Source organism: Clavelina lepadiformis, chromosome 3 (genome assembly GCF_947623445.1).
Source record: "Clavelina lepadiformis chromosome 3, kaClaLepa1.1, whole genome shotgun sequence".
Taxonomy (NCBI): Eukaryota; Metazoa; Chordata; class Ascidiacea; order Aplousobranchia; family Clavelinidae; genus Clavelina; species Clavelina lepadiformis.
The window spans coordinates 4,388,723-4,411,252 of NC_135242.1; the positions used below are offsets into that span (position 1 = coordinate 4,388,723).

A 22,530-nucleotide genomic window follows, 5' to 3' on the forward strand; every position below is an offset into this window, starting at 1 on the left:
AAAACTTTTGCGAAAAGCGGTATTCCATTTTATTTGAATCATTTCTACGTTTTATAGCATAACAAGCGGCATTGTGAGAAAAAGGAATACACTTCCGCCTATATTGCGCAACCCTTTTCAAATTTACACAAGAGGGTTGTGTTTGTTAGAAACAAACGGGTAGAGGAAGTAATTGCCAGAAAAATAGATTAGCTTTGCAATTGCTGACTTATTACATGATGTCGTGTTATATGCCGTAACGTACGTCAAGTAAATAATCAGAGAACCTAGAGAGTTATGTTATTATAGATTATAGAACAATGAAGTTTTTCAGGTTTCAGAGCTTTGCGTATGCAAAAGGCTTTATATTACAATCGCTATCGTTTGCCTTAAGAGAGGTAAGTGTTGCTATTGCGTTGGTACTATATATTTTGGTAGAAGTAGGCTTGTTTGACTGCTCGAGCAAGTATTTTCGCCAGTATGTGGCGTGGTGGAGGCAATAGCCGCTACCGTTAAGCTGCAATTGTGCAATTAGCTGGTCTCAAAGAACATTCGAACGATTTGGCTAAAACACTTATACTGACAAAGATTTAGATGTGGGGAATTTGACTTGGTGAAATGTATTTGTCCAAGTCGGTTTCAGCTTAAGCGAAAACCGCTTTATTTTGAGGCGTTGTAGTCAACTCAGACTGACTTAAAAGGTCGGTATTCATGGTTGTTAAGGTTGTTCCGGTTTTGGCAGTGGCGGGAACGTTGTTCGTGCCTGTTAAAAGCTCTTTCACATTAAACCTTTTTTCATAAAAGAGACTAAAGAGTTCGTCGGAGCGCTATTTCATCTCCCGCGAAAGCTAACAGCTGATCTGCTGGAACTGGTAGCATTAGAGAAGCTTGTTTGTGAAATAACGTACGAGACGTTTTAGTTATAATTTTTGTTGAACGGATCATGTTTAATTGCGACGTCGAGTCTGATACTTTGCAGTGTGTAATGCGTATACTGTGCTACCTAATGTGTTTTAGTTAATATTTATCTTAATTCGACATGTTTATGTTTTAGTTATGCGAGCAAGTATATTTATGAAATGTGGTATTTATGCATTAAAGTTGCAGTTGGTTGTGCTTTAGCTCGATTAAAAGCATCGTCTATGACTCTATGGTTTGGAAGCGGGTGTCCAGCTTTAATAGAAATATGTTACATAGTGACGGTGTAATGGGTTATGATAAAAAAACTCATAAATTTCGTATGCATTATGAGAAAATCTCATCACCTGAGATGAATGTGAAGTTTTCTGTCGAAGAAGGAGACAAAATGAAAAAGTGTTGGATACTCGCACATAATCTACCTCGCTCCTCTAAGCTGTGATTCCCTTCAGGAAAAAGGCACTCTCTCTGAAGTGTGAAGCGATCAGCTGATTCTTGCTATAATCAGCTATTTTTTCGCTCTCTGTTTTGTGTTTCTGATGTAAGTGTGCGACTAACCGGCCGGCTAACTACTTCTTTTCAAAGCCCCCCTCCCCGCTTTATAAAACAGTCTTTTGGAGGGCACAGTCATTCAATGTAAGGGACACGCTGCGGGCACTTATTCTGTTCCCGAAGACCCGTAGGTGTGAGCACGGCTTCGTGCAGAATTCTTCACCGCAATCATCTGCTTGCAAAAATCACAAGTTTTTGTGACTTATGCAGCCAATTTATCGATGACTGCCTAATCTCACGCTCGGTCGCAGTTGCACACTTTATTGACACCAGGAGATATTTAAGGCAAAGTTAGACTTTCAGACGATGCGAGTTTTAGATGTGCTAGATTGCAGCGGAGCAGTGATCAGACGAAGTTCGTTACTAACTTATTCTTTTTACTTTTCTAGCCAGTTTGGTCTGTTAAATTAAGATCTTGTGTGGAGTTGCAAAAAGAAACTGTGCTTGGTTGGCCGGTTTAAATTGCATAATGATGAATTTGAGCGCGAACTTCCAGCAAGATCATGTCATGTCAGAGTTTCATGCTCTTCAACCAATGTTTTACCACAATGATGACGATCTGCTTCATTCCTGCAATTCTGGACCTTGCCTAAGCGAAGAACTCTTCGACAAATTTAGATTGGAAATTCCGACACCACCGCGGTCTCCCGAGCACGAAGTTCCCGGCGATATCAGTGAAATACCCGACGATTTCGCTTCTTCGTTTTTAAACACTTCCAGTCCTTTGATCGATGCAACGCTTACGAACTTCGTTCCCAATGAATATTTCAACGATGCGATACATTCAAATGATCCGTTACCCGAACTAAAAGTTACTTCCGACGATTTTTATGATCAAGCCACTTATGACAATTATCAACTCATTAAAGACTGTATGTGGAATGGTTTAGGACACAAGCCACATTCTCAAGTACCCCGGTTAAATATCAGTTCTTCGCCGGCTTCGTCCACTTTATCGCCGGGAAACGGTTGTATCAACCCCCGATCTGTATTTTCAAATGCAACTGCACTCAAGACGGTAAAGGCGGAAAGGAAGAACTTTCCAGTTACCCATAATCACATTGTGAATCCAGTAGATGGCCTGGAAACGCCGAGCGACTCCGGTATGTCATTTAAAACTATTTTATGCAATCTTTAAAGCTGCAAAACAGCAAATATGTCCTAGCATTCGTGTTATACTGGAGGTTGCATGGGTATTTGGATAATGATTTCAATGAACCTGTAAAACATTATAATTGCTGTACCGCAAACTATGAAGGAAGGCTTATAATGCGCTAATGAACTTGAGCTTAATACTGTAAAATGTCAGGCTAATTGCTACACTTCGATTGCAATACACTTGCGTTCAATTTTTTTCAAATTCCAAAGCCCATAACATTTGCAGCTGCAGTATAACACAATCGAAGTGTATAACGCAGAAGTTAACCGCGACAACTGGTAAAAAAGCGCTCTTGCAAAAGCCTCATCGCAGCCCAAAACGGTGTGCATTTTTTGTACTGCGTGCCAACAGATGGTTTTAGCACATTGGCAATTAATCCGAAAGCCCCTCGGCAAGACATTGAGCCAGATGTTGACAGAATTTCCTTTAAAATTCGCAGTCCGAGTGTCGTCTACACTGACCCTAATCCGGCCTCGATACAGGTCATCGGTCCATGGGGATCGGGTTAACTGTGGTCAGCGGCGATCATTTTTTTTCAAGGCTTTAAAGCTTAATGGTCTTTCGCTAAATATTTGTAGAAGACCAGTAAAGTTGTTTATTTATTGTTATCAGCAAACTTATAACGGACTTCTTTTGCGCTCGTAAAAACGCAGCCGTTCCAACCTTACAAGAAATCGTTTTAAGTTGATTTCACTTATTGCAAAACAAATTCCAACTGGTCTCCATAAGATCAACACAATCGTGTTTATATCCATTACGGCATCAAACGACTTACAAACAATACAATTTTTCCGACATATTTGCCACTTTTGGTCAAGGCAGATGTAGACGAGTTTAGCAATGAAGTGCTACTGTGAAACGCTAAAGACTTAACGCTTTTCGACCGCTCTAAAATTTCCAGGACGTCTCGGTTCCGTTTTACTGATGAATAAGTGGGCGTTGATTGTCCCTTATAGTCTGTATTGCAGACGTCAAATAAAATTGCCCTGACTAATTTGACCGATAAGGTTTGACGCCGAGTGTTACTAACTGGACCTGATAAAAGCAGACAAATTAGGGGATATTGATCGAAATATTTTAACAAAAACAAGACCTTCAATTACGCAAGGTTTGGATTATATCACACGGCCCGACTGTGAGATATACAGATAAGGTTAACGTAACGCCGCTGCTCATAGCTTTCAGTTACTGGTTGAACATGGTAAGAATGTGAATTGGAATGCGTTTATTTTGGGTGTTTAACCACCAATGGTAGTATCATGGTGGGATGCTGGGCCCAAATTGTTAAGCTGGAAAAGCCGCAGAAATTTTTACCAAGATTCCCAGAAAGCTTCGATTTACTTTTATGCAGAAGTTGGCCATACATGACCGCGAGAAATCGTTGAAATCGCCAATTCGCATAAGGCGCCGTTGTATACTGTACTAGTATGTATGAAATACAATGCGTTTCCCCGCGTTCTTATTTGCGAAATCCAGGTGGACGTCATACTGGTACAAAACACGAAGCAAGGAATCTGGCCATAGTAGGACTAAAACATATTTTGCTTAAAACCACTTCAAATAAGAACCGAAGTGACAAGAAATTAAAGCAATTGATAGTGTTACTTTTGCCGCATTTGGTCAGATGCCGAGCCGATGTTATACCAATATTTCTTTTCCGGTGTTAGCCCATCCAAATGTATTGCGACATTTCGGGGATTTTTTTGCAGAAATCCAATGACGTAATCGTTGCTTTTTAAATCGGACTTGGTGCAAAATTTGCGAACCGGTACTGACGAATTCGATCGTCGCGTCAAACTTGCTCTAGGCTCTGTTTTCTACAGAGATCAAGGCATTCTTACTTGAAGCCAGCAACAAAGCAGCGATCATCTGACACTGACGTCATGATTTCGATGCTTTTTAACAGATTTATGTAACGTACATCGAGTTGTATTATAATATCATGCCAGACCCCTTTATTTCAGGACAAAAATGTTGAACAGTCAAAGATAGATCACGAATTTTTGGCATTCATTCAACGCGCCTGTTAACGTTCCGCATAGGGTAGAAACCATTATCGAAGTCCTGTTAAGCTCGTTCCTTTTACCACCTGGTGATTTCGTTTATCGTAATGTCGCCTTACAATTGTCATTTTTCGATTGATCTTTTTGTAACCAGCCATGCTCGGTTGTGCGGAAACGTTTTTGAACTTTGCCCACCCGCTCTCATGGCCGCCCATTCCATAAAACCCGTCGCTAAGCTATACCTAATAGTTTTTTAAATGACTGTAAAGTCTTCCGTTGCGTCACCATCAGATTAGCAAAGCGTCTCTTGGCATTGCCTTATCTCGTGGCAACTTTTTACATAAAACACTAATCAATTTCATGCGTTTAGTCGCTCGGAATTGAATTAAAGCGTTATTAAATTTCTCATTTTTTATAGCATTACACATAGCAACAAGTTCAGTGACTCAAATCTCTTTAATTGCGTTTGTGGCGTGGAAGCGTGCCCACAATTACTTGCTCTGACAAACAATCACAAAGTTTTAATCATGAAAAACTCACAGGGTTTACTGTCAGGCACATATAAACACTTGAACCGACATTCGTCGTACGTGGACATTACTCGCGTGCCTACGACGACTAGGAGTGTCTGCAATTGGCAATTTGTTTCGGCACTTTTAAACTTCAATATTAAACCAGTCGAATTTAATACTTGTTGCCCAGCTACTGGTATAAGACGGCGGGGTCCAGAGACGTCTTTAGCCGGTCGGTGTCTTTGTTCTAAGTTAGCTGTAATCCCAGTTACAGTTAGGCAAATTTAGTGACGCGATGGTTTATTACTCGTTGGTGGGTCGCGTGTCACCAGGATAAAGCTTTTGCGCACATAACTATTTGAAGTATGAATAATTAATTGAGCCCCTTTCCCGCTTCCTTTGATCTCACAACGAATTTAACGTTCGGCCCACCACACTTTAGCCCCCACAATAGAAATCAAAAATAACTACTGAAAATTGGTTGCCCGATAACAATAGCAAATTGCCATCCACCACCTCGAAGAAGGACACGGTGATTTAGCCTCATCTCTGAGGAGCTCTTAATTAGCTCCAAGGAATATTTTGGTCGGTCCTCAAGGCTTAAAAATCGTATTACCGTAATGGAAAATTCTTAGCTAAATAGAAACGTTAGAAAATGGGGATCCCGAGATCCACTATGGCCCCGTTTGTCTCCTGTTTTGGGGATACAAGCACTCTCGTCTGGCTCGGTAATCAATTTTTCATGAGATGTTGAATGTTATTGATCAGACAGTGAAGCGTTGTTGTTCAATTTTCTTCTCTCTTTCGCATTTTTCCGAGCCCTAAATCTCTGCTAAAAGTTAAATTTCTGCGATGTTGATTCCAATGAGAACTCAGTAAGTACATGCGCAAGCAGAACACAGATGTTTCTTGTGCCATGTTTGAATTTTAAAGGACAGATGTTTTTCTGTGTCGCATTTGAAACTAATTCCTACGTGAACCAATTATTAATTGATTTACTCCCCTGATTGCCATTTTTCATCGTATGGTCGAATTGCAAAAATGAATTTCAATTACCCCGTAGAATCTCAACATTTTACAGTGGTTTGCAATTAGACGTCGAGCACTTGCTTTGTCCGTCAATGGGTATCTATCATATGCTTACTGGCGACTGCTACATGATTTCACCATGTAATTATAATCAAGTTTTAGCTGATGGACTAAAATGCTTATCTTGTGAAACGTGTCAATTAAATTCTAGTTGTGATTTTTTTCCCTGTCTGCGCTGCTTAAAACAGTTCGATTTCGCACACCAGCCAACAAATCCAGCGCACATCAGCTGTTACGAATTTGCTTGGCGCATGGGCGTCGACGATACATTACTTATAATTATCTGCAAAGAACTGGTAATTGCAGTTGGCCTGAGAATGCGAGCTACATATTTTTAAACGAATTTCTCAACCATCGGCAAAAATTTCGCAATGAAAATCCCGTCTTATTCGTCATGTACGGTAATGTAACCTAATGTCAAATTGTCATGGTAATGTTGTAATCATGGATTCCGATTTTCTGACTTATTCTAGTCCCAGACGGACGACATTGCTCCAAGCTATTAAGATGTAAACATTGACTGCACGACGAAACATTTAAGTCATGCTTTGATAAACGAAAACTCCGGATTAATTGCCGTTTGCTAAATATTACACGATCCGTTGCAGGAACATTGTGCGTCGTGATCTTATTCAGAATGAGCCTGAGTTTGTTTCTCAGATGTTTACATAACAATGTTGAAATTCTTTAATTTAATTTCCGTCTTTAAGTTGGTTGTGGCGCTATTACACTCTTGCCCTAAATCTAACTGTCTCGAGTATTCTCGGTGGAAAAATGCCGCCAAGCCAGCTCTTATCCGGATGTTATTAACAAGTTTCAATCTGGGCCGTCTACTGCGTCGTTTTTCTCATGGCATCATACAAAGTCGCTGATAGTTTTGAAAGCAGAGCTCACAATGGGCCATCATTCACTACATTGTTCCCTCGTACCGTGCTTGAATGCAAAGAAATGATAAGAAAGTTGTTGTCTCGGTGTATGTGTTCTTATGAGCGATTCAACGCAACTGGGCCATGTCTGACGGTTATCTATCTTGCTGTGTTTGCCGACGATGTGAAAGTTCTTGGCCGATTTTAGTATTTTTCTGTTCATTTCGCAAGTTTTCTTTTAAAATATGCGCTCCTAAGCACTCAAAGCAATTTCGATTTGACTGTTTTATTTTTTTAAGCAATTTGCAGGACGTCAGCATATTTATCATCACGCATTAAGATGTTGATTAAGTAGCACAACGTTTATTCCGTATCCGCCTGACGTAAATTGGAATGCGGTTGTAATTTTTAGGTCTTAGCTTCTTTCCAAGTGGCACCGCTTCACAAGGCAGTAAACCTATTTTGAAAGTTGGAAAAGGCCAACTTTGTTTGCTCAATGTTATCCGGTTTTGAAAGTTTTTGAAAGCAGACCACTTTTTTACATTGAAGCGGCAAAACCACGAATTTTCTACCAACTTTTTGTTTGTTCCGGGTGTTCCGACGTGGGTCGGGGTTTGATACATGGGACGTGGCCCATTTCCCGTTAAGGCCCATTATATCTCGATTCAGGGTTGTTTGTTCATGGGGCGGCTGCATACCGCTGCAGGGTCGGGTGAAAGTTTTAAGCAGTCAATCACCCCAACCCCCGTGTGGGTTGAGCGCTCGTGTTCTTTCATTTCTCCTTACCCATCCTGAAAGCCTTGTTGTCCCCGTTACGGCCGTTGGGGCTGAAAAAGGTTCGGATAAACGGCATTTTTCAACGCATTTCATGGCACGATTAAACTTAATGGCCAGTGTCGTCTTTCGCCTTGTACTCACATGGAATCCTCTCATCAAACTTGAATGTTTGCAGACGCCAAGTTTACTTTTTATCAGATTCTTTCAACGCGTTTTGTGACTGGGCTTAATTTGGGAATTCATTTGCGTTCGCAAATAGTTTATGGACTCGACTTCCTCAATATTGACTTTTTCACGGAACCGTTTCCATTTTCAATTTTCCAAAGAGAAAAAAGTCATTTCCCCAATGCGCATGACTGATTTTGAAATGGTGTCACGGTTACTTTAAATTTAGCGCGTGTCCTTTAACAATGGAACCGGTATTGTATTTACTGTTTTGTTTATTTTTGTACGTTTCTAAGCGGCATCATTTTAACACTAAACCTCAGTTGTGACGTAAAACTCCAGGCATCATCATTCTTTGTCGTTATTACATTCGGCCCAATTCGTATTTAAACCGTCTTTGATCGCCTTATATACCCTTACACCTCATCGAGTGCTTAATAACATTTTGAATCCCATTTGGCATGCCGCGCAGACCACTTGTCCGAGTCTTGTGATTTTTTTTACGTTTAAATTGAAAATCCTGCTTGTAAGTGGGCGTTTATACGACCTATTACAAAACCGCTCGCTTTAATCTCTTTAAGCCCAATATTAATTCCATGACCCTTTTTTTGTCTAACAAACGGACAGATAAATGTAAATTGCGATAGTGTGATGCTTTCGACGAACCGGTACTTTCTCTGCCGTAAACCTTGGCATTTGTACAACGCTTAGTGGCAGAAATTCTTAATATCTGCAAGTCTCAAGGCAAATCATTACGTGCCATTTACTAAGGAGGGTGCTTATTAAAATATAATGCGAAATAATGAGAAAATACTTGCAGAAAATGTCACCTTAAGACGTTTTAACCGCAATTGCGAATGATTCAGGCCTCGTTTTCATATAATTTCATTGAGCGCTGCCGAAGGTCGTAATGAAGTATGCCTTTTGAGTTCCCTCTCAAATCGATGCTTCTACAATCCGATTGCCAGTCGCCGGAGCGGTGCCATTGTCCTTTCATGTCTTTCCCGTGGGCGCTCACGATATTTTAGAGGTCAAACAAGTTTAACAAGGAAATTGTTTTTTCTGTTTTGTTCGGTTCATTTTTTCACGATTCGGACATGCAGCATTGACACATCCACTACTTTGCGCAAACTTCTCAATTAAACGCCGATACATTCGATTTTAATAGCCAATGTAAAGCACTCGTTCAAACGAACGGCGGATGTGAGGTACTCGCCAGAGGTAAATTTAAATGTTAAAAGGCTTCTTGTTGGGAAATTTATGACAAATGGGACCAAGCACGTCGGTAGCTTGCAGACATTGCCGTACTTACAATCTTGGCAGCGTGTTGGTTGCTGTAACTTTATCAGACATCCTTTGGCCTTTGATATTGTCTCTTGAACTATATGATGTCATAATCAAATCAGCGTTACGAGTTTACATGCAGCTTTACCCATCATACAAGCTCGGAACAAGACTTTGCCGGGTCCTTTTACTATGCGAGAGAGAAGCATTGGTGACGTCACCAATAGAGGCGGAAGAGTTAGGAGAACCGTGGCGGTTTCATTCATAAAAACGCAACACCTTACTACTTTCAAGCCATTCATAGCCTTGGTGAAACCGCTGTGCATGCTAAATTAAAGCAGCTTCATATAACACGTTATTAATAGTAGTAGTAACAGCGGTTAGGTGATGCCGCGAGCGGCCCGTCGTCTTTTAATAGAAATCCTGTTTATGACGTCATAATAATTAGGAAACCGCGCTCTATTTTTGAATGCTATTCGTATCAACTAGGTTGCAAGGCGACTGGTAGTCTGGCCCCGTGCTAACGCATTCCAGCTTCTTTCCAAATTGAGACTGCAGTTTCGTGAGCGGAATTTTGCGTTCCGTTTATTCACCTACGTCACGAAACCGCACCAGAATTTGCAATAGTTATTTTCCAATTTGACCCCTAAGTCATTTGCACTCGAACGATGCGCCCAAATCCACAAAGTCCCTTTGGAAAGTGCTTTTTTAGTTTAGGCTAATTTAGGACTGCCATACTTTACATAATGGCACGTCGCACTGCCAAATATAGCAGATTGAAAATTTCGCAATTTGAAGTCGGTGTTACGAAACTTTTTGTTGGCTCAAAGCTTGCAGCATAGTAGCTTCGAGTGCTCGATGCGAGTGTCTTTACGTCGTTATGTTAATATTTGTATGACTAGTCAAGCACTTTATACTCGCAACCGCATCGTTGTTACTACAAACCGACCACGACAGCAGTCATTTTGCTAATAATTAATACCGCTTGTTATCTGGTCTTATCGCGTTTCGCTATGTAAGCAACATTGCGCATTTCCTATTTAGGTACACTAAACCTACTTTGGCAGTTATCATGTCTGTGTAGGTACATGTTTGTATATTTCATTTTAAATGCTCTAATTGCTAAACAAATACTAGTGGCAATGTTATGGTTACGCGTGCCGTGTCGCCGTTGCAAAGAGAATGCCAAGAATTCTGGACCTTTAAATGCTTCAAAGCCGAAGGATCGTTGACTTAGCTTCCATCGCTCGTTCCGTTTTAATGTGCGACTGCTCACGACGTCTGTAACTGATGTTCCCGGGCGCCTTCTTTGCTCTTATAACCTGCTTTATCGCCCAAGCCAACAATCTTTAAATCGTTAAACACATGTCGTACCACCCTTGGCTTGCACGGTCAAGTCGTTAACCGAATGGCGACTGACACAGGCTTATATAAGGCCAGCTGTGTCGGGCCTATCGCTTTCATGTTCGTCAATATCAAGGTTTCTTATTCTTCCCACGCACACTTTTCACGACATTGAACGACTTCAAACAACAACATGAAATGATTTGTTTTTTTCTAACAGATTAAGTACGTTTGCGTGTACTGGTGTCGGCAATATTCTCAAAGCTTGTTACCACAGTGTCAGGCACTTATAACAAGCGTTCGGCCAATTGACGTGTTTTTTCCGCGGTGCCGAACGTGAAAAACATCTGACTTCAGTTGAAGGGAATGTCAGACTCGCAAACTTGGGGTTTTGAAGCGTTATCGAGCCGTCTTTTTTTCTTTCGGTCTATAGAATGAATACGACAGCGCGGTCTCTCATATGCATACACAAGCCTTTTAAAATGAAGCTTAATTCCTTCTCGAACCATAAACGACGTTTGGTTATCGCATGAAAGAGCTTTAAGTCAACAATATACTCGTGAGCCATTGAGTAGGTTTAGCGCCATTCTAACTTTCAAGGACACCGGGTCATTCTTTTGAAAAAGGTAATCCAAGGCCTAGTGAGTGACCGCACCAACCCGAAAATCGTCTTTTACTATCTTAGAATCAATCACCGCATGAGCAAAGCAACGCAATCAAGCCGGACTGAATCACATCTGCATTTTCTTACATAGGTTTCCTTGTGTTTATTCACAACCGTCTGACACGGTCCAGGATTTGGAAAGCATACTCACCAAAGATTAAGTTTATTAACGATCTGCGGTTTGAACCCTGAGTTACATTAAACAAAGTCATCGTCGTATAATTCGGACGTTTCCTCAAAATCGATTTGTAGCTAAATCGTAGCAAGATGCTCAAGCGTCGTCTTCTGCCAATAAGTGCCCCCATGCGTCGAAATGACGTCAGCAAAACATGAAGTCGGGCGTGAGTCATCACTTCGTGAACAGCTGAGTGCTTGGATGGTTTTTGTTTATGCAAACTCACTTGTAGATGTACAGAAAAACATCCGCGTCAGCCGATGTGTCAGGGGTCTACTGAGGACACTCTCCTCTTCTCTGTGATCTTTTACTTGGGAATTTACCGCTTTCGATACGCCGCTTTGACTTTGTGCCTGAAATTCTTTTATGATATCATTAAAGTCCAATCTGTCGAGCGTATGCGAATCACACTGATTGATCATTACAATGACGTCAGGTTCATGCAGCAATTGGAGCGTTAGTCGAACTTTGCGCCTGCACCCGGAGAATCATATTAAGCGGAAACAGGTCCCCGGGTCGGAGGAGTGCGTTTCACGGGGAAGAATGTTTTTGCGGAAGAGGTTATTGCCTCCATTGTTTGACTGGAGACAGAAATGCAGAGTTGTCGAAATGCCGTGGCTATTGTGCGCTTCCACTAATGGCACGTTTCCAAAGCTTTCATACATAAGCCATCGCGCCACAACCAAGGGCTGAGAAATGAAGATATTATCAGCCCGGTCACACTTCCGTTGTGATTGATTACCTCTTTTCATGGTTATCCTCACAATGATTAAACACGCCGTGGTATGCAGACGGATAACTTTTAATCGCGACCCGTTGTGAACATAAGCCCTGGAATGTTTGCAGTTGGGGTGGGTATGGTTTAATGATGTAGCTCGTACCGGAACTCATATTTGGCCAAGTTATTCGGCTAATTTACTATCTTCTGGCGATATGACCCGGGATGATAGTCATCATTATTTACCGGAGTTTAGGAAAAGTGATAAGTTTGACACCCCTGGAATCAATTCCGGTAAGAGCTCAGAGCGGAGTACCGACTGGCGACACTTGGACGCTAGGTCTATTGTGCGATTCGATGCTTATCGGCGCGACATAACCCGATTTTGAACCTTTCAGAGACCCTAACACTCGAAAAGGATTTTTTGTTGTAGAATTTGAAAATGTGCGAAATACCAACACGCTTTTTTCCTGATGGCTCGTTGAAATAGCGCATTGTTCGCTTTGTAAATGAAGCGACCGAAAGCTGAAGTGTGCATGATCCATCATTCTCGACGTGATTAGCCCCCGCTATTTTGCGTCGTGTCTGCCGGCCGCGAAACAACAACCTGAATTTACCAGTAGTTTGACTAAACTCTTTACTAGTGCATATTACAACAGGTGTGTATGTATTAAGACTCGTCAGGCCACAGATGTAACAATACCACTATAGTGATGTAACACTGAAATGTTAAAACAAGTCCCACTTGTGTCATGTTAAGTAACTACAACTTACACCTGTCACCGTGTCATTTTGACTTCGAAGTAAACATCCGAGTCAATTGAGCCAGTCTTATGACTCGCGTATGGCATCGTTATGCAACTTGGAGAGGGCATTTGTTTTCTTATCATTGCGTTAAGCACATGCACTGGCTCGACAACATCTCCTCAGCTTATAAAGTAAGCGGCATATAGCCACTTACCGTGTCATTTCAATTTAAATCGCCGGCTTTGATAGTCTCACGGTAGTCTGTACGAAAGGAAAACGAAACGCTTAAAAGTCAAAACGCCGGGCCCGGTTCTTTTTTACGCTTGTCTATTCTGTTGTGCAAATTATCACGGCCACTTATCGTGTTACAAAACTTGTTGTTGTTTTTTCGGCGCAGTTTTAACATATATGTCGGTCTCTTGACACAAATTCCAAACTGACTCGTCTGGCGGACATCTTTACCTTTGGAGGACCATTTGGCAGCATCAGATGTACGCACATGCCGGTACTCAAAAAAGTTAAGAGCTTGGGTAGCTGCTCCAGTATATAATTCGCTCAGCGCCGGCAGTGGGGTCGTGAATTACACATTTTGTCATACAGTTATGCATTAACAAGGTCCTTCATACCAGGTTACCGCGACACTCACTAAAACGATTCGGCCAAACTTCTGACATCGTTTTGTATTCTTTGAGGCGATTGTTGACGTTTTGAACATGGTGACTCAAACGAGTGAAGGCATTTTAATTTTTAACGTCTCGTTATTGTTTCGGTGGGAGAACACTGACCAAACTAGGCCAACAAGGTTTTCTTTTTCCGTGTGGTCCACTCGACCGCGTCTGAACTCGTACTGGTAATTGCGATGGCCGTATGTATAAGACGATGCTTCCACTCTGTTGTCAGCACTGGCGTTCGAGCGTAGAAAAGTGATCCGCCGAAATTTCATTGCATAGCACGAATTCTTTGCGCTGCATTGACGAGTTTTGTTACATTCGGCTGGACCGAATTACGCACGTAGTCGCACCGGTTATCGTAATTGCTCCTTGTACAAGTTTGGTGCTTTAATCGCCTCCGGTAAAACGACATGTTTTGACCTTGCTCGCATGCATTGCAAGTTCATTACAGCAAAAGAAAAGTAGTTAGTATTTAGTTGACAATAACGTTTTTTTCAAATCTAAATTAAACGAAAGCATTATTAACAATTTAAATAAGTGATTAGTTTCTTAAATCTTACACATAATCTAGCTTTTACAGCTTCTAATAAATGGTCCTACATATTTTTTGGGGGTTTCGGAAACCTAAGTGGCCTGATTTTGCCGCTTTACGGCTGATCACTTTTTGCCGGCTCGCTATGATCACGAGAGCAGTTTTGACAAGTCGTTAGGTCCGAAAAAGAAGAGAAAAACAAGCTCAGTACTGTTTGTCGATGGGTGCCTGCATATACCATATGCGCGTCGTCTTCTTAAATTACCAGGCTCCCACAGCGGTTGTGCTCAATGAACCCCAATTTTAGCCAAACCTTGCAAACTGAACTAACTAATTGCCTCAAAGCGCGTACGTTATTCGTGTACCGGTTGTGGAGTTTTCAAGGCCAAATTGAAGGTCGTTTTGTGTGCATGACGTTTTCTCGTATGTGGCTAAGTCATATCAGCCTCCCGTATTCATCTCACTGTGCAATTTGCGTAATCCGTCATCAAATAGCTACAATTCCAACGTTTATTTCATGCGAGTCGGACCAACTCGACATGCAAGGCTGCTTAACCGTAGTTCTGAAACAATGTATCGTGTTTTGTTTAGTTTTACCCGAAATTTCTTTCCCACGTTGCGCAAATTGCCTATTTCTCACGTAATAAAGACATTAGCTCACACTTGTCGACTGCATGTTGGAAAAGATGTAAAAGTATTTGGCAAAATAGCAATTAACATAGCGCGACCCAGGCGCTACGGAAACGGCTGACTTTCCATCAGACTTTTAATGACACCCGTGTGGTTCCACTGCTGTCAGCGCATTCCATCCGAGAGTATAGAAAAACGTAAAAACATTTCTTTTATCGGCTCAAAACGCTTTTGTGTGTTTGGAATAATGCGCATGTGTAATAAATTTAATAAAATTATTTGCGGCTTGCCTTTAATAGGCGTGAATACCCGTACAGCGCAACACAATGCAACTTGCTTATGAATTTTGCGCCCATATCGTTAGGCGTTGAACCAAATTCGGCGGAAAGTCTTTTAGGAGGGCAACCGCGGAGCGTTTGACCATGGGTCGCCTTTGTTCTCAATCTATGGTCCACAGCAACAGAAACTATTAACACTCGGCCGCTTTTCATTGAGAAATTATGAAGCGCTTTTCCCCTAATACCCAGGAGACTCACATAAATATGTTTGAGAGAAAGTTTAGTAAACGTGCGTGGATTCAAAAGAAAATTTAGAGTTCTTGTTTTGGAAAATATCTCTGCTAAAAATGGGCGTTTCTTTGCCATATCCCCCCCACCGTAAAGGCGGGTAAGGTTCTTCTGTTTATGCGTATAACTCAACAGCCCGTCTACCATCTGCCCGTTTTGCGTTTAAAGTGCAAAGGTGTCGTCGCATCAGCTTATTTTAACCACTCTCTTATCGTTAACTTTGCGGTGATCTACGTTTAACAGTTTACGCGCGTCTGGTTAGCGAGCATTCTCCTCTGCTCACATTTTAACTTTCGACAACCTTCAATTTACTGTTAAATAAAGTGTTATAAAGAAGTATTATGACCTAACGTGACTTCGGTCAGCGGAAAGAATTGTGTAAAAGTCTTTGCTTGGGACAAAATAAGCCTCACCATTTATATGCACAGGCCAACAGAATGTACACATTGCGCTGAATAATATAAGTCCAGCGGCCTATTTAGATTGACCATTTAAATGTCCAGTTCCAGAGGAAGCTCGTCCCTTAACCCGATCAACAGCTAATGCGTTGACCATCCTACTATACACGGTCTCTTAAGCATGACCGTAATAAATGCGTATCACAAGTATTTATTAACACTTGTTAAATGAAATTAAAAAGATAAATTGGATTTATTTTAATCAACCATTTAACCTAATTATATTATGGGCCGCCAATGCACTGGCGACATTGCACAAACGCAGGCAAATGTAGGACACGTCACGCACAGTTCATTTCCTTGACTTTGTAAAAATCGCGTGAACATATCGTGACGCTGTTTTGCCCTTCCGTGTTAAAAGTTTAAATTCCTGTTTTAGTTTTATTTTGCTGTTAAAAATGCCAAAGGGCTCAAAGGATGAAGCGCACAGCTTTAACATTGGTCTCGCAGGGATTCTCGTTACAACAGAATGTTTGATATTGCTAACACGCCGGCCTTTTAATGCCCAAAACCGTCCTTTGTGCTCAAGAGCGTTAATAACAATGTATTTCTGTAACCAACAGATAAGACCTTCGTTTTAAAATTGCTTTAATAATAGTTCTAAAAGATATTTGTGCAATCTGGCAGACTTAATGACAGATCTGTCTAGCAGCTATTCCCGCATTACATGAGGTGGTCCGTATTCCTTACCACAAGAGATATACAGCATTTTTGCGGCAATCGGTTCCGACTTGTACATGCGTTGGGCGTGCATGGAAACTGTTCTTACGATCGACGGAACCGTTCGCCGTCAAGTCTGTACTCGCTAACCGAATTCCGCTGTAATTTATCATGAGAGGGCCGTGGGAAATAGTTTCCGCCGCACGTAACCTACTTGGACAAATTTTAAGCCAAACATCCCCGTGTTTCAAGGGAGATTTCAGGATAATTGGCAGTTTCCCTTGCCGGCCCTTTATACCGGGATTCGCGTTTAAACACCGCTGCCAAATCCCGCCGAAATCTCTGTGGGACGCCTGGGCCAAATTCCGTCTACATAATACATATACTACGAGTTGGTATAAGATAATGTAATTTATTGATTAACTGGACTTGCAACCAGTCTCCTGCTTAGCTGCCACCGCTTGTTCTTTCATAAAGTTCCACTTAAGCAATCACCAGTCTTTTATTTTCTATCCCTGAGGGTAACCGATAGTCTGATAGTGTTGTTAAGGCGTTTTGCACGTCGGTAGCGTTTGATCTTAGTCTTATTGTCCGCCGTACCACGCTCCCAATACGGTCACGTCTCCCTTGCTTTGGGATTTAAGAAACAGGTGGCTCTTCTAATAACTTTATCCCGTCTTCACGTACAAGGAAATGTCAATTTTTACTGCGCTTTGAAATTCTAATGCGAAAAGCCTAGAGTTGTTTGACCGAAAAAATATTATTGCTGCAAAAATAGTGTCGGCGGAAAAATTTAATAACCGTAGTTGTTCTTAAAGGTGGCGCCTCAACAGTTGTTCTTTGCTCATTTGTCTGCATGTTCCCACCGTTTGATTGTATATCGTAGTCATGTATACCGAGCGTGAAAAGGGTCGGTAAAGAGTTATTATCTAGGCGACGGTTAGCTAGACCTAATCTATGCGTCCGCACCGGTATGTGTTCATACTCAACCGTTATCTTGCTTTAAATCTTTGCTCGTTGTTTCCCAAAGACCGACTAGCTCATCAAAGCACCCGTGATAAACTGGTCGTCTTACGTCATCGTTGAAATTCGTTTAGAATTGCGTTGTTATGCTCAGGCAATTTTCGCCTACGCGTTCGCAGTATGTCAGTCGGAACGTCACCTAAAGCATAGTCGGATAAAGGTTAACCGTTTGCGGCCAAATTACCAAAGCAGCCTGTTCGTCGTTTCGCACGAATATAGGGCATACTTGTAATATTTTGCGCTGTACGCTTGTTAGGTTTAAGCATATCGTTTCACCGATGGGTTGGGGACACGTGCAGCGTGTAATGCCCCGCTTGCCATAAGGTGTCCAACTAGCCCTGGGGCACACAGTGGTCTAGTTTGCGGAAGACAAGAAATACAACACCATAATGAATGCGATAAAGCTTTTATGTATTTATACCTGTGCGGTCTAAAGCGAAGTCGACTGACTCGCACTGTCACTTCGTAGGTGCAGCGCTCTAAACCTTGATAACGGTCCTCTCGAGCACCGTGAAATACCAACGGCATACGGTCATAATTCGCAAGGAATAAACAAGTGTTCACTGTCAACATGACCGAGTGAGAATATGGGCCTTGTGGTCAGCATGGCAGTCGCTTAAACTTCCTTAACAGCGAATTTAGCGCACATTTGCCAGTTGTTGTGCTCTACCTTTTGTATTAGTTGCAGTAAAATTTTAATGAGGACATTACACTGTTTAACGTTTTTCGTTTTTCCAATTACAGAAGAAGAAATCGACGTAGTCACGGTGGAAAAGAAAAACGCCACAAAATCGACGTCAAACGTCCCTACAACCCTTGGCGTTTTCTCTCAAGGACGGAAACTGGTCGGGACACTCGTGTCCAGGCAAAGCGGTGGCCAGAGGCAGTTAGCGCTTGTTACGACCAACCCAAACCGGCTGCAATCACTTAAGAAGAACGATGCCGAGCAGAACCGTGGAAGAATCAACCTCCAGCTGAAGAGTGTGTCCGTGGGCACTGCATCCTTAGGTTCCACTGGAGCAACATTGAAACGAAGGTGGACAAGCCCGGCAGAAAAGAACAGAATAAAGGATGAGATTCCTGCCAGCAATGTCGCTAATCTCATGAAATTAGCAGCTCCTTCCTCCCTAATGTGCATCTCGACATCCGGCAGCACAAAAGAGAACACGTCACCAAGCGGAGCCAAAGCTGTCACAGTTGGAGCAAAGAGAAGAGGCCTTTCACTGGAAGGGGTTTCCATGGTAACCAACACTGGAATCAAACAAAATCGCGAAGTGAAAGTGATCAAACCTGAACTGGGAGATGTTAAATTGCTTCAGACTATTCAGTTGACGAAGGGCAGCAACTCCTCGTTTACCGAGAAGAGGAAAGCTTCAAAGAAGATAAGTAAATCGAAGATTGCTTCTGCTCTCGCCGCCTACGAGACTCCAACCAGTAGTCCGGGAAGCTTGAACGGCGACGCCCCATCCCCAAAGAAGAGAGCCTTGAGTGGAGAGTCGAGCACGTCCTCTGGCTCAGATGAAGAGATAATCAGAGCAGCTCACAACGTCCTCGAGAGGCAGAGGAGAGAAGGATTGCGCACTTCCTTCCATGGGCTACGGAAGTGCGTACCTGACCTCATGGAGCAAGAGCGGGCTCCCAAAGTCCTCATCCTGAAAAAGGCTCGCGAGCACATCCTCAAGTTACAGGAGGAGGAAGCAAATAACCAGTTGGAGAAAGCGACGGAGCAACAGAGACAGTTAGCATTACAGCAACGTTGCCGTGAGTTGTTACATAGTATGCAGCTTTTAAACACTGTGGCTTACAACCCGTCTAGCAACGGCAACCTGAAATGTGAGGTTTTAGATGTAAGCGACACTTACAAGGTATACGTCGATTAAACGTTTTATGGTTATAAATATATCTATATCTATTTTCTTCCTTTTTTTGGGCACTTTTCGTTTTTTGCCTCTGAATTTTTGCTTGCTTTAGTTAATAAGACACCCCTGACACGGTGATTTTCAGTTTGCGTTTTCAATTATGTTACTTTTTCAGTTTTGTTCTACAATCTTGGTATAATAGTGTTTCGCATACGCGTCTCGACCATTCTTTTTTGTATTCTTGGTCAGTCATGTACATTCCATTATCCTAGCTTATGGCAAACCCTCAGCTTACAGTGCGCAATAATATAGATGCATCATTGCGTATTCCATAACTTAACCCCATCATTAAACCCGGTCATCATTTTTAAAAATATCGGTGAATTTTCAAATGAAAACGCATAATAACCGTGAAATCCCACAAAAATCCAACGCTTGTTTAAATGAGTTGCGTTAAGAAAAAATTGCAAACTTTTTCCTTTTATGGCCTCTCACTGCCCGAGAAAAGAAATCATGCTCCGTCATTTATCATAAGCGCCTTTGTGTGCTCTTCTGTTTTGCCTACTTTGCCAAACCTCTTGAGTAGCCGAACCGGGCCCAGCTTCCAACACTGCCAACATTAAGTGTAAAATTCATGATTTAAGCTGCTGAATTTCGTCACATCATAACAAACCTTTATCTACAGATCCGCAGATTTTAGTACCTATACAATAGCCATGTAGCCTTACAGCCTTACATATATAACCGCATGAAATCCTTGTACATTTCGGTAATTAACCATTCTTCGCTATACCTGTTAAATAAATTAGCACCGCCGCCTTCATAATTATCAGAAAACACGAAAAAAAAAGTCACCGGCCAGCCAATGCTCTTCGGATGTAACGTCAGTATTGATTCCCTAGCAAATAGCTCACTGTATATTTTGCTTTTGTAGTGTGTGTGTATATACATATATATATATATTGTCTCGGCAAACGTACCTTGCTACGCGTGACCCGATTATAGTTTGTCATTCGGACAACTGGTGCTATGTCCTGGCGTTACATTCGCAATCCATAATGTAAGGAAATCCCCTGGACGTAAGCCAACGCAATTTGGTTTCACGCCTACGTCGTGGGTGCAGGTAGATTTGACTCATCGCCCAAATTTCGTACGTTTAGGTTTTCAAATAGTTGCTGACGATTACGCCATCACTGCGTCGTTGTTTTGGAATAAATTGCTAACCGGTCCCGAAATTTTACCCCTTTTGTGCATATAAATCGTGTGTCCATTCAAAACGGATTTCCGTTGTACAGTTACGATAAAACCCTGATACGGCTCTATTCTGAACGTCCTTTGAGAAAGTCCTTTGTCTGTGCGCCTGTTTTAAATGCATTTCTACCCAAATCGCGGCATTCGTTTTACAGATATTTCTTTTCATTTTCTTTCTGTGTTTGTATTTTTCGTTACATCGTTATAGATAATTTGTTCGTACCTTTTAAGAGCCACCCAATACTCAATGCTGCTATGTTTTTAATGTATGAAAAGACTTTTAGATGCCCCGCACCCCTTACCGACACCCACCCAGGTTTGGGGATAAGGGTGCATCAGCTTCGGTACTGAGCCGTGAAAACCTCATGCATGCTCCTGTGAAAAGATTATTTACTTGTTAGAGAATTTTTCATTTGTGTGTTTGTTTGTGCGCGCGCGTGCTCGAGTGCCGTGTAAATACATTATTTAGATATGATTTTTTTTTGCGAAAAGAATCGCTGCTTCGTTCGTTTGATATGTTTTCGTTTGCAACGTTGTCGTTTTTCTTTCTTTCAGCCGACTTAAAACAGAAAGGTCTACGTTGGGTTTGTGTGAATATTTTCCCGTTTCCAAGCGTCAAGTATTTCCAAAAGCTTCTCATAAATCTACTTTATCCTCTTTCAGCTCTTACAATGAAGTCAAAGCGTGCTTTTGGGTAAAATGTAATTTTGTATTGTTATTACCATTTTTCTATTGTATTTTTCGACACATTTGATGATAGTTTAGGCCAGGACTCCTTAGTTACAAAGCATTAACAATTTCGCGGTCGGTTAGCAGAAATATACAAGGCCGCAGAATAACTTTTTTCACCAAATGTGTCTTACTAGATCGCTATTTATATTTTCTTACCGACTGTATAAACATTTTCTTTTCTGTTGTAGCCTCACAGTTTATTTTCATCGAGTGAAATTATTCCACCGTTTGGCTGGCGTGCTTACTTTGAAAATATGCTAATTAAACGCAAAGGAGAGGGAATATCATCTGTGCTTTGTTTGTCAAACATAGCTTACCCGCATTAGGACATTTGCCACCCATGTCTGACGAGTGGTCTTTAGTTTGGTCAGTGGGTGAGAAAAACAGGTCTTATAAGAACAAGGATTCCTCCCCAGTACGCATCAGTAAAGGTTTTGACGTCATTGAACCATATAGTTCACGTAAATGTCAACCAACGCTCAATTAGTGAAGATATGAGTCTATTTGTTGCAGCAATAACATTTTTAAGGGATAAATACGAGACTGGCGACTTTATATCTTAACTTGCTCGCGCTTACTTGGAAGGAACCAGCAATTACCGACGGTTTCAATTGGCAGCACCTTAAGCGTCGGTAACAAAGCGTTAATTTGCGGATTTGAAAGTTCCCGACTAGTCTATCGCTTGAACAACAAACAAGGGGGCACGTTTAAAGGTAGCCTTCAATTTTTTTTGAAAAGGGTGTTGACGAGCCCTTAGCGCATTTGACCCGTTAAATACCAGCGCCGGGTGATAGGGCCATTTACAGCTGAGTCAAGCCAAGCACGACTGACTCATGTAACATTCTAAGCTGTGAAGTATATAACATGCTTAACAGTATACACCAGCCGATAAACACTCGATTCGAGCATCTCCAAAACAACAAGAAATCGTTTGATGTGTTTATTCCGTCGAAGACAGCTAACAACCATTTTATGATTGCCATAAATCCCGGTAAACGCATATCTCTTCAAGTTAACAAGAGTTTCAGCAAAGCAAACATTAGCCTTAAAAGAGCTCTGATTCATAAAAACAAGTACGAAAGACGACTTCCGTTCTGGCTGCCATAAAAGTCTTTATTGGGGCGAAAATGAGTGTAATGATATTTATTACTACTTATACTTCGACGATACACAATGCAGGTATTGATAAGTGTAAA

General features: G+C 41.6%; 1 protein-coding gene across 1 annotated transcript; it reads left to right on the forward strand.

The window, feature by feature from the left end:
* Positions 1-1,814: 1,814 nt before the first annotated feature.
* Positions 1,815-21,616, forward strand: LOC143448482 (uncharacterized). The gene is made up of 2 exons (XM_076948250.1): positions 1,815-2,552; positions 18,237-21,616. Exons 1-2 carry the CDS (start codon positions 1,919-1,921, stop codon positions 19,370-19,372), a joined length of 1,770 nt encoding a protein of 589 aa, XP_076804365.1. The 5' UTR covers positions 1,815-1,918; the 3' UTR covers positions 19,373-21,616.
* The last annotated feature ends 914 nt before the right edge of the window (positions 21,617-22,530 follow it).

Bases quoted from the DNA above. Each gene is read 5' to 3' on its own strand.
- LOC143448482 (XM_076948250.1), top strand. From the start codon at position 1,919: ATGATGAATTTGAGCGCGAACTTCCAGCAAGATCATGTCATGTCAGAG. The intron at 2,553-18,236 runs GTATGTCATTTA...TTCCAATTACAG, and splicing joins GGAAACGCCGAGCGACTCCG to AAGAAGAAATCGACGTAGTC.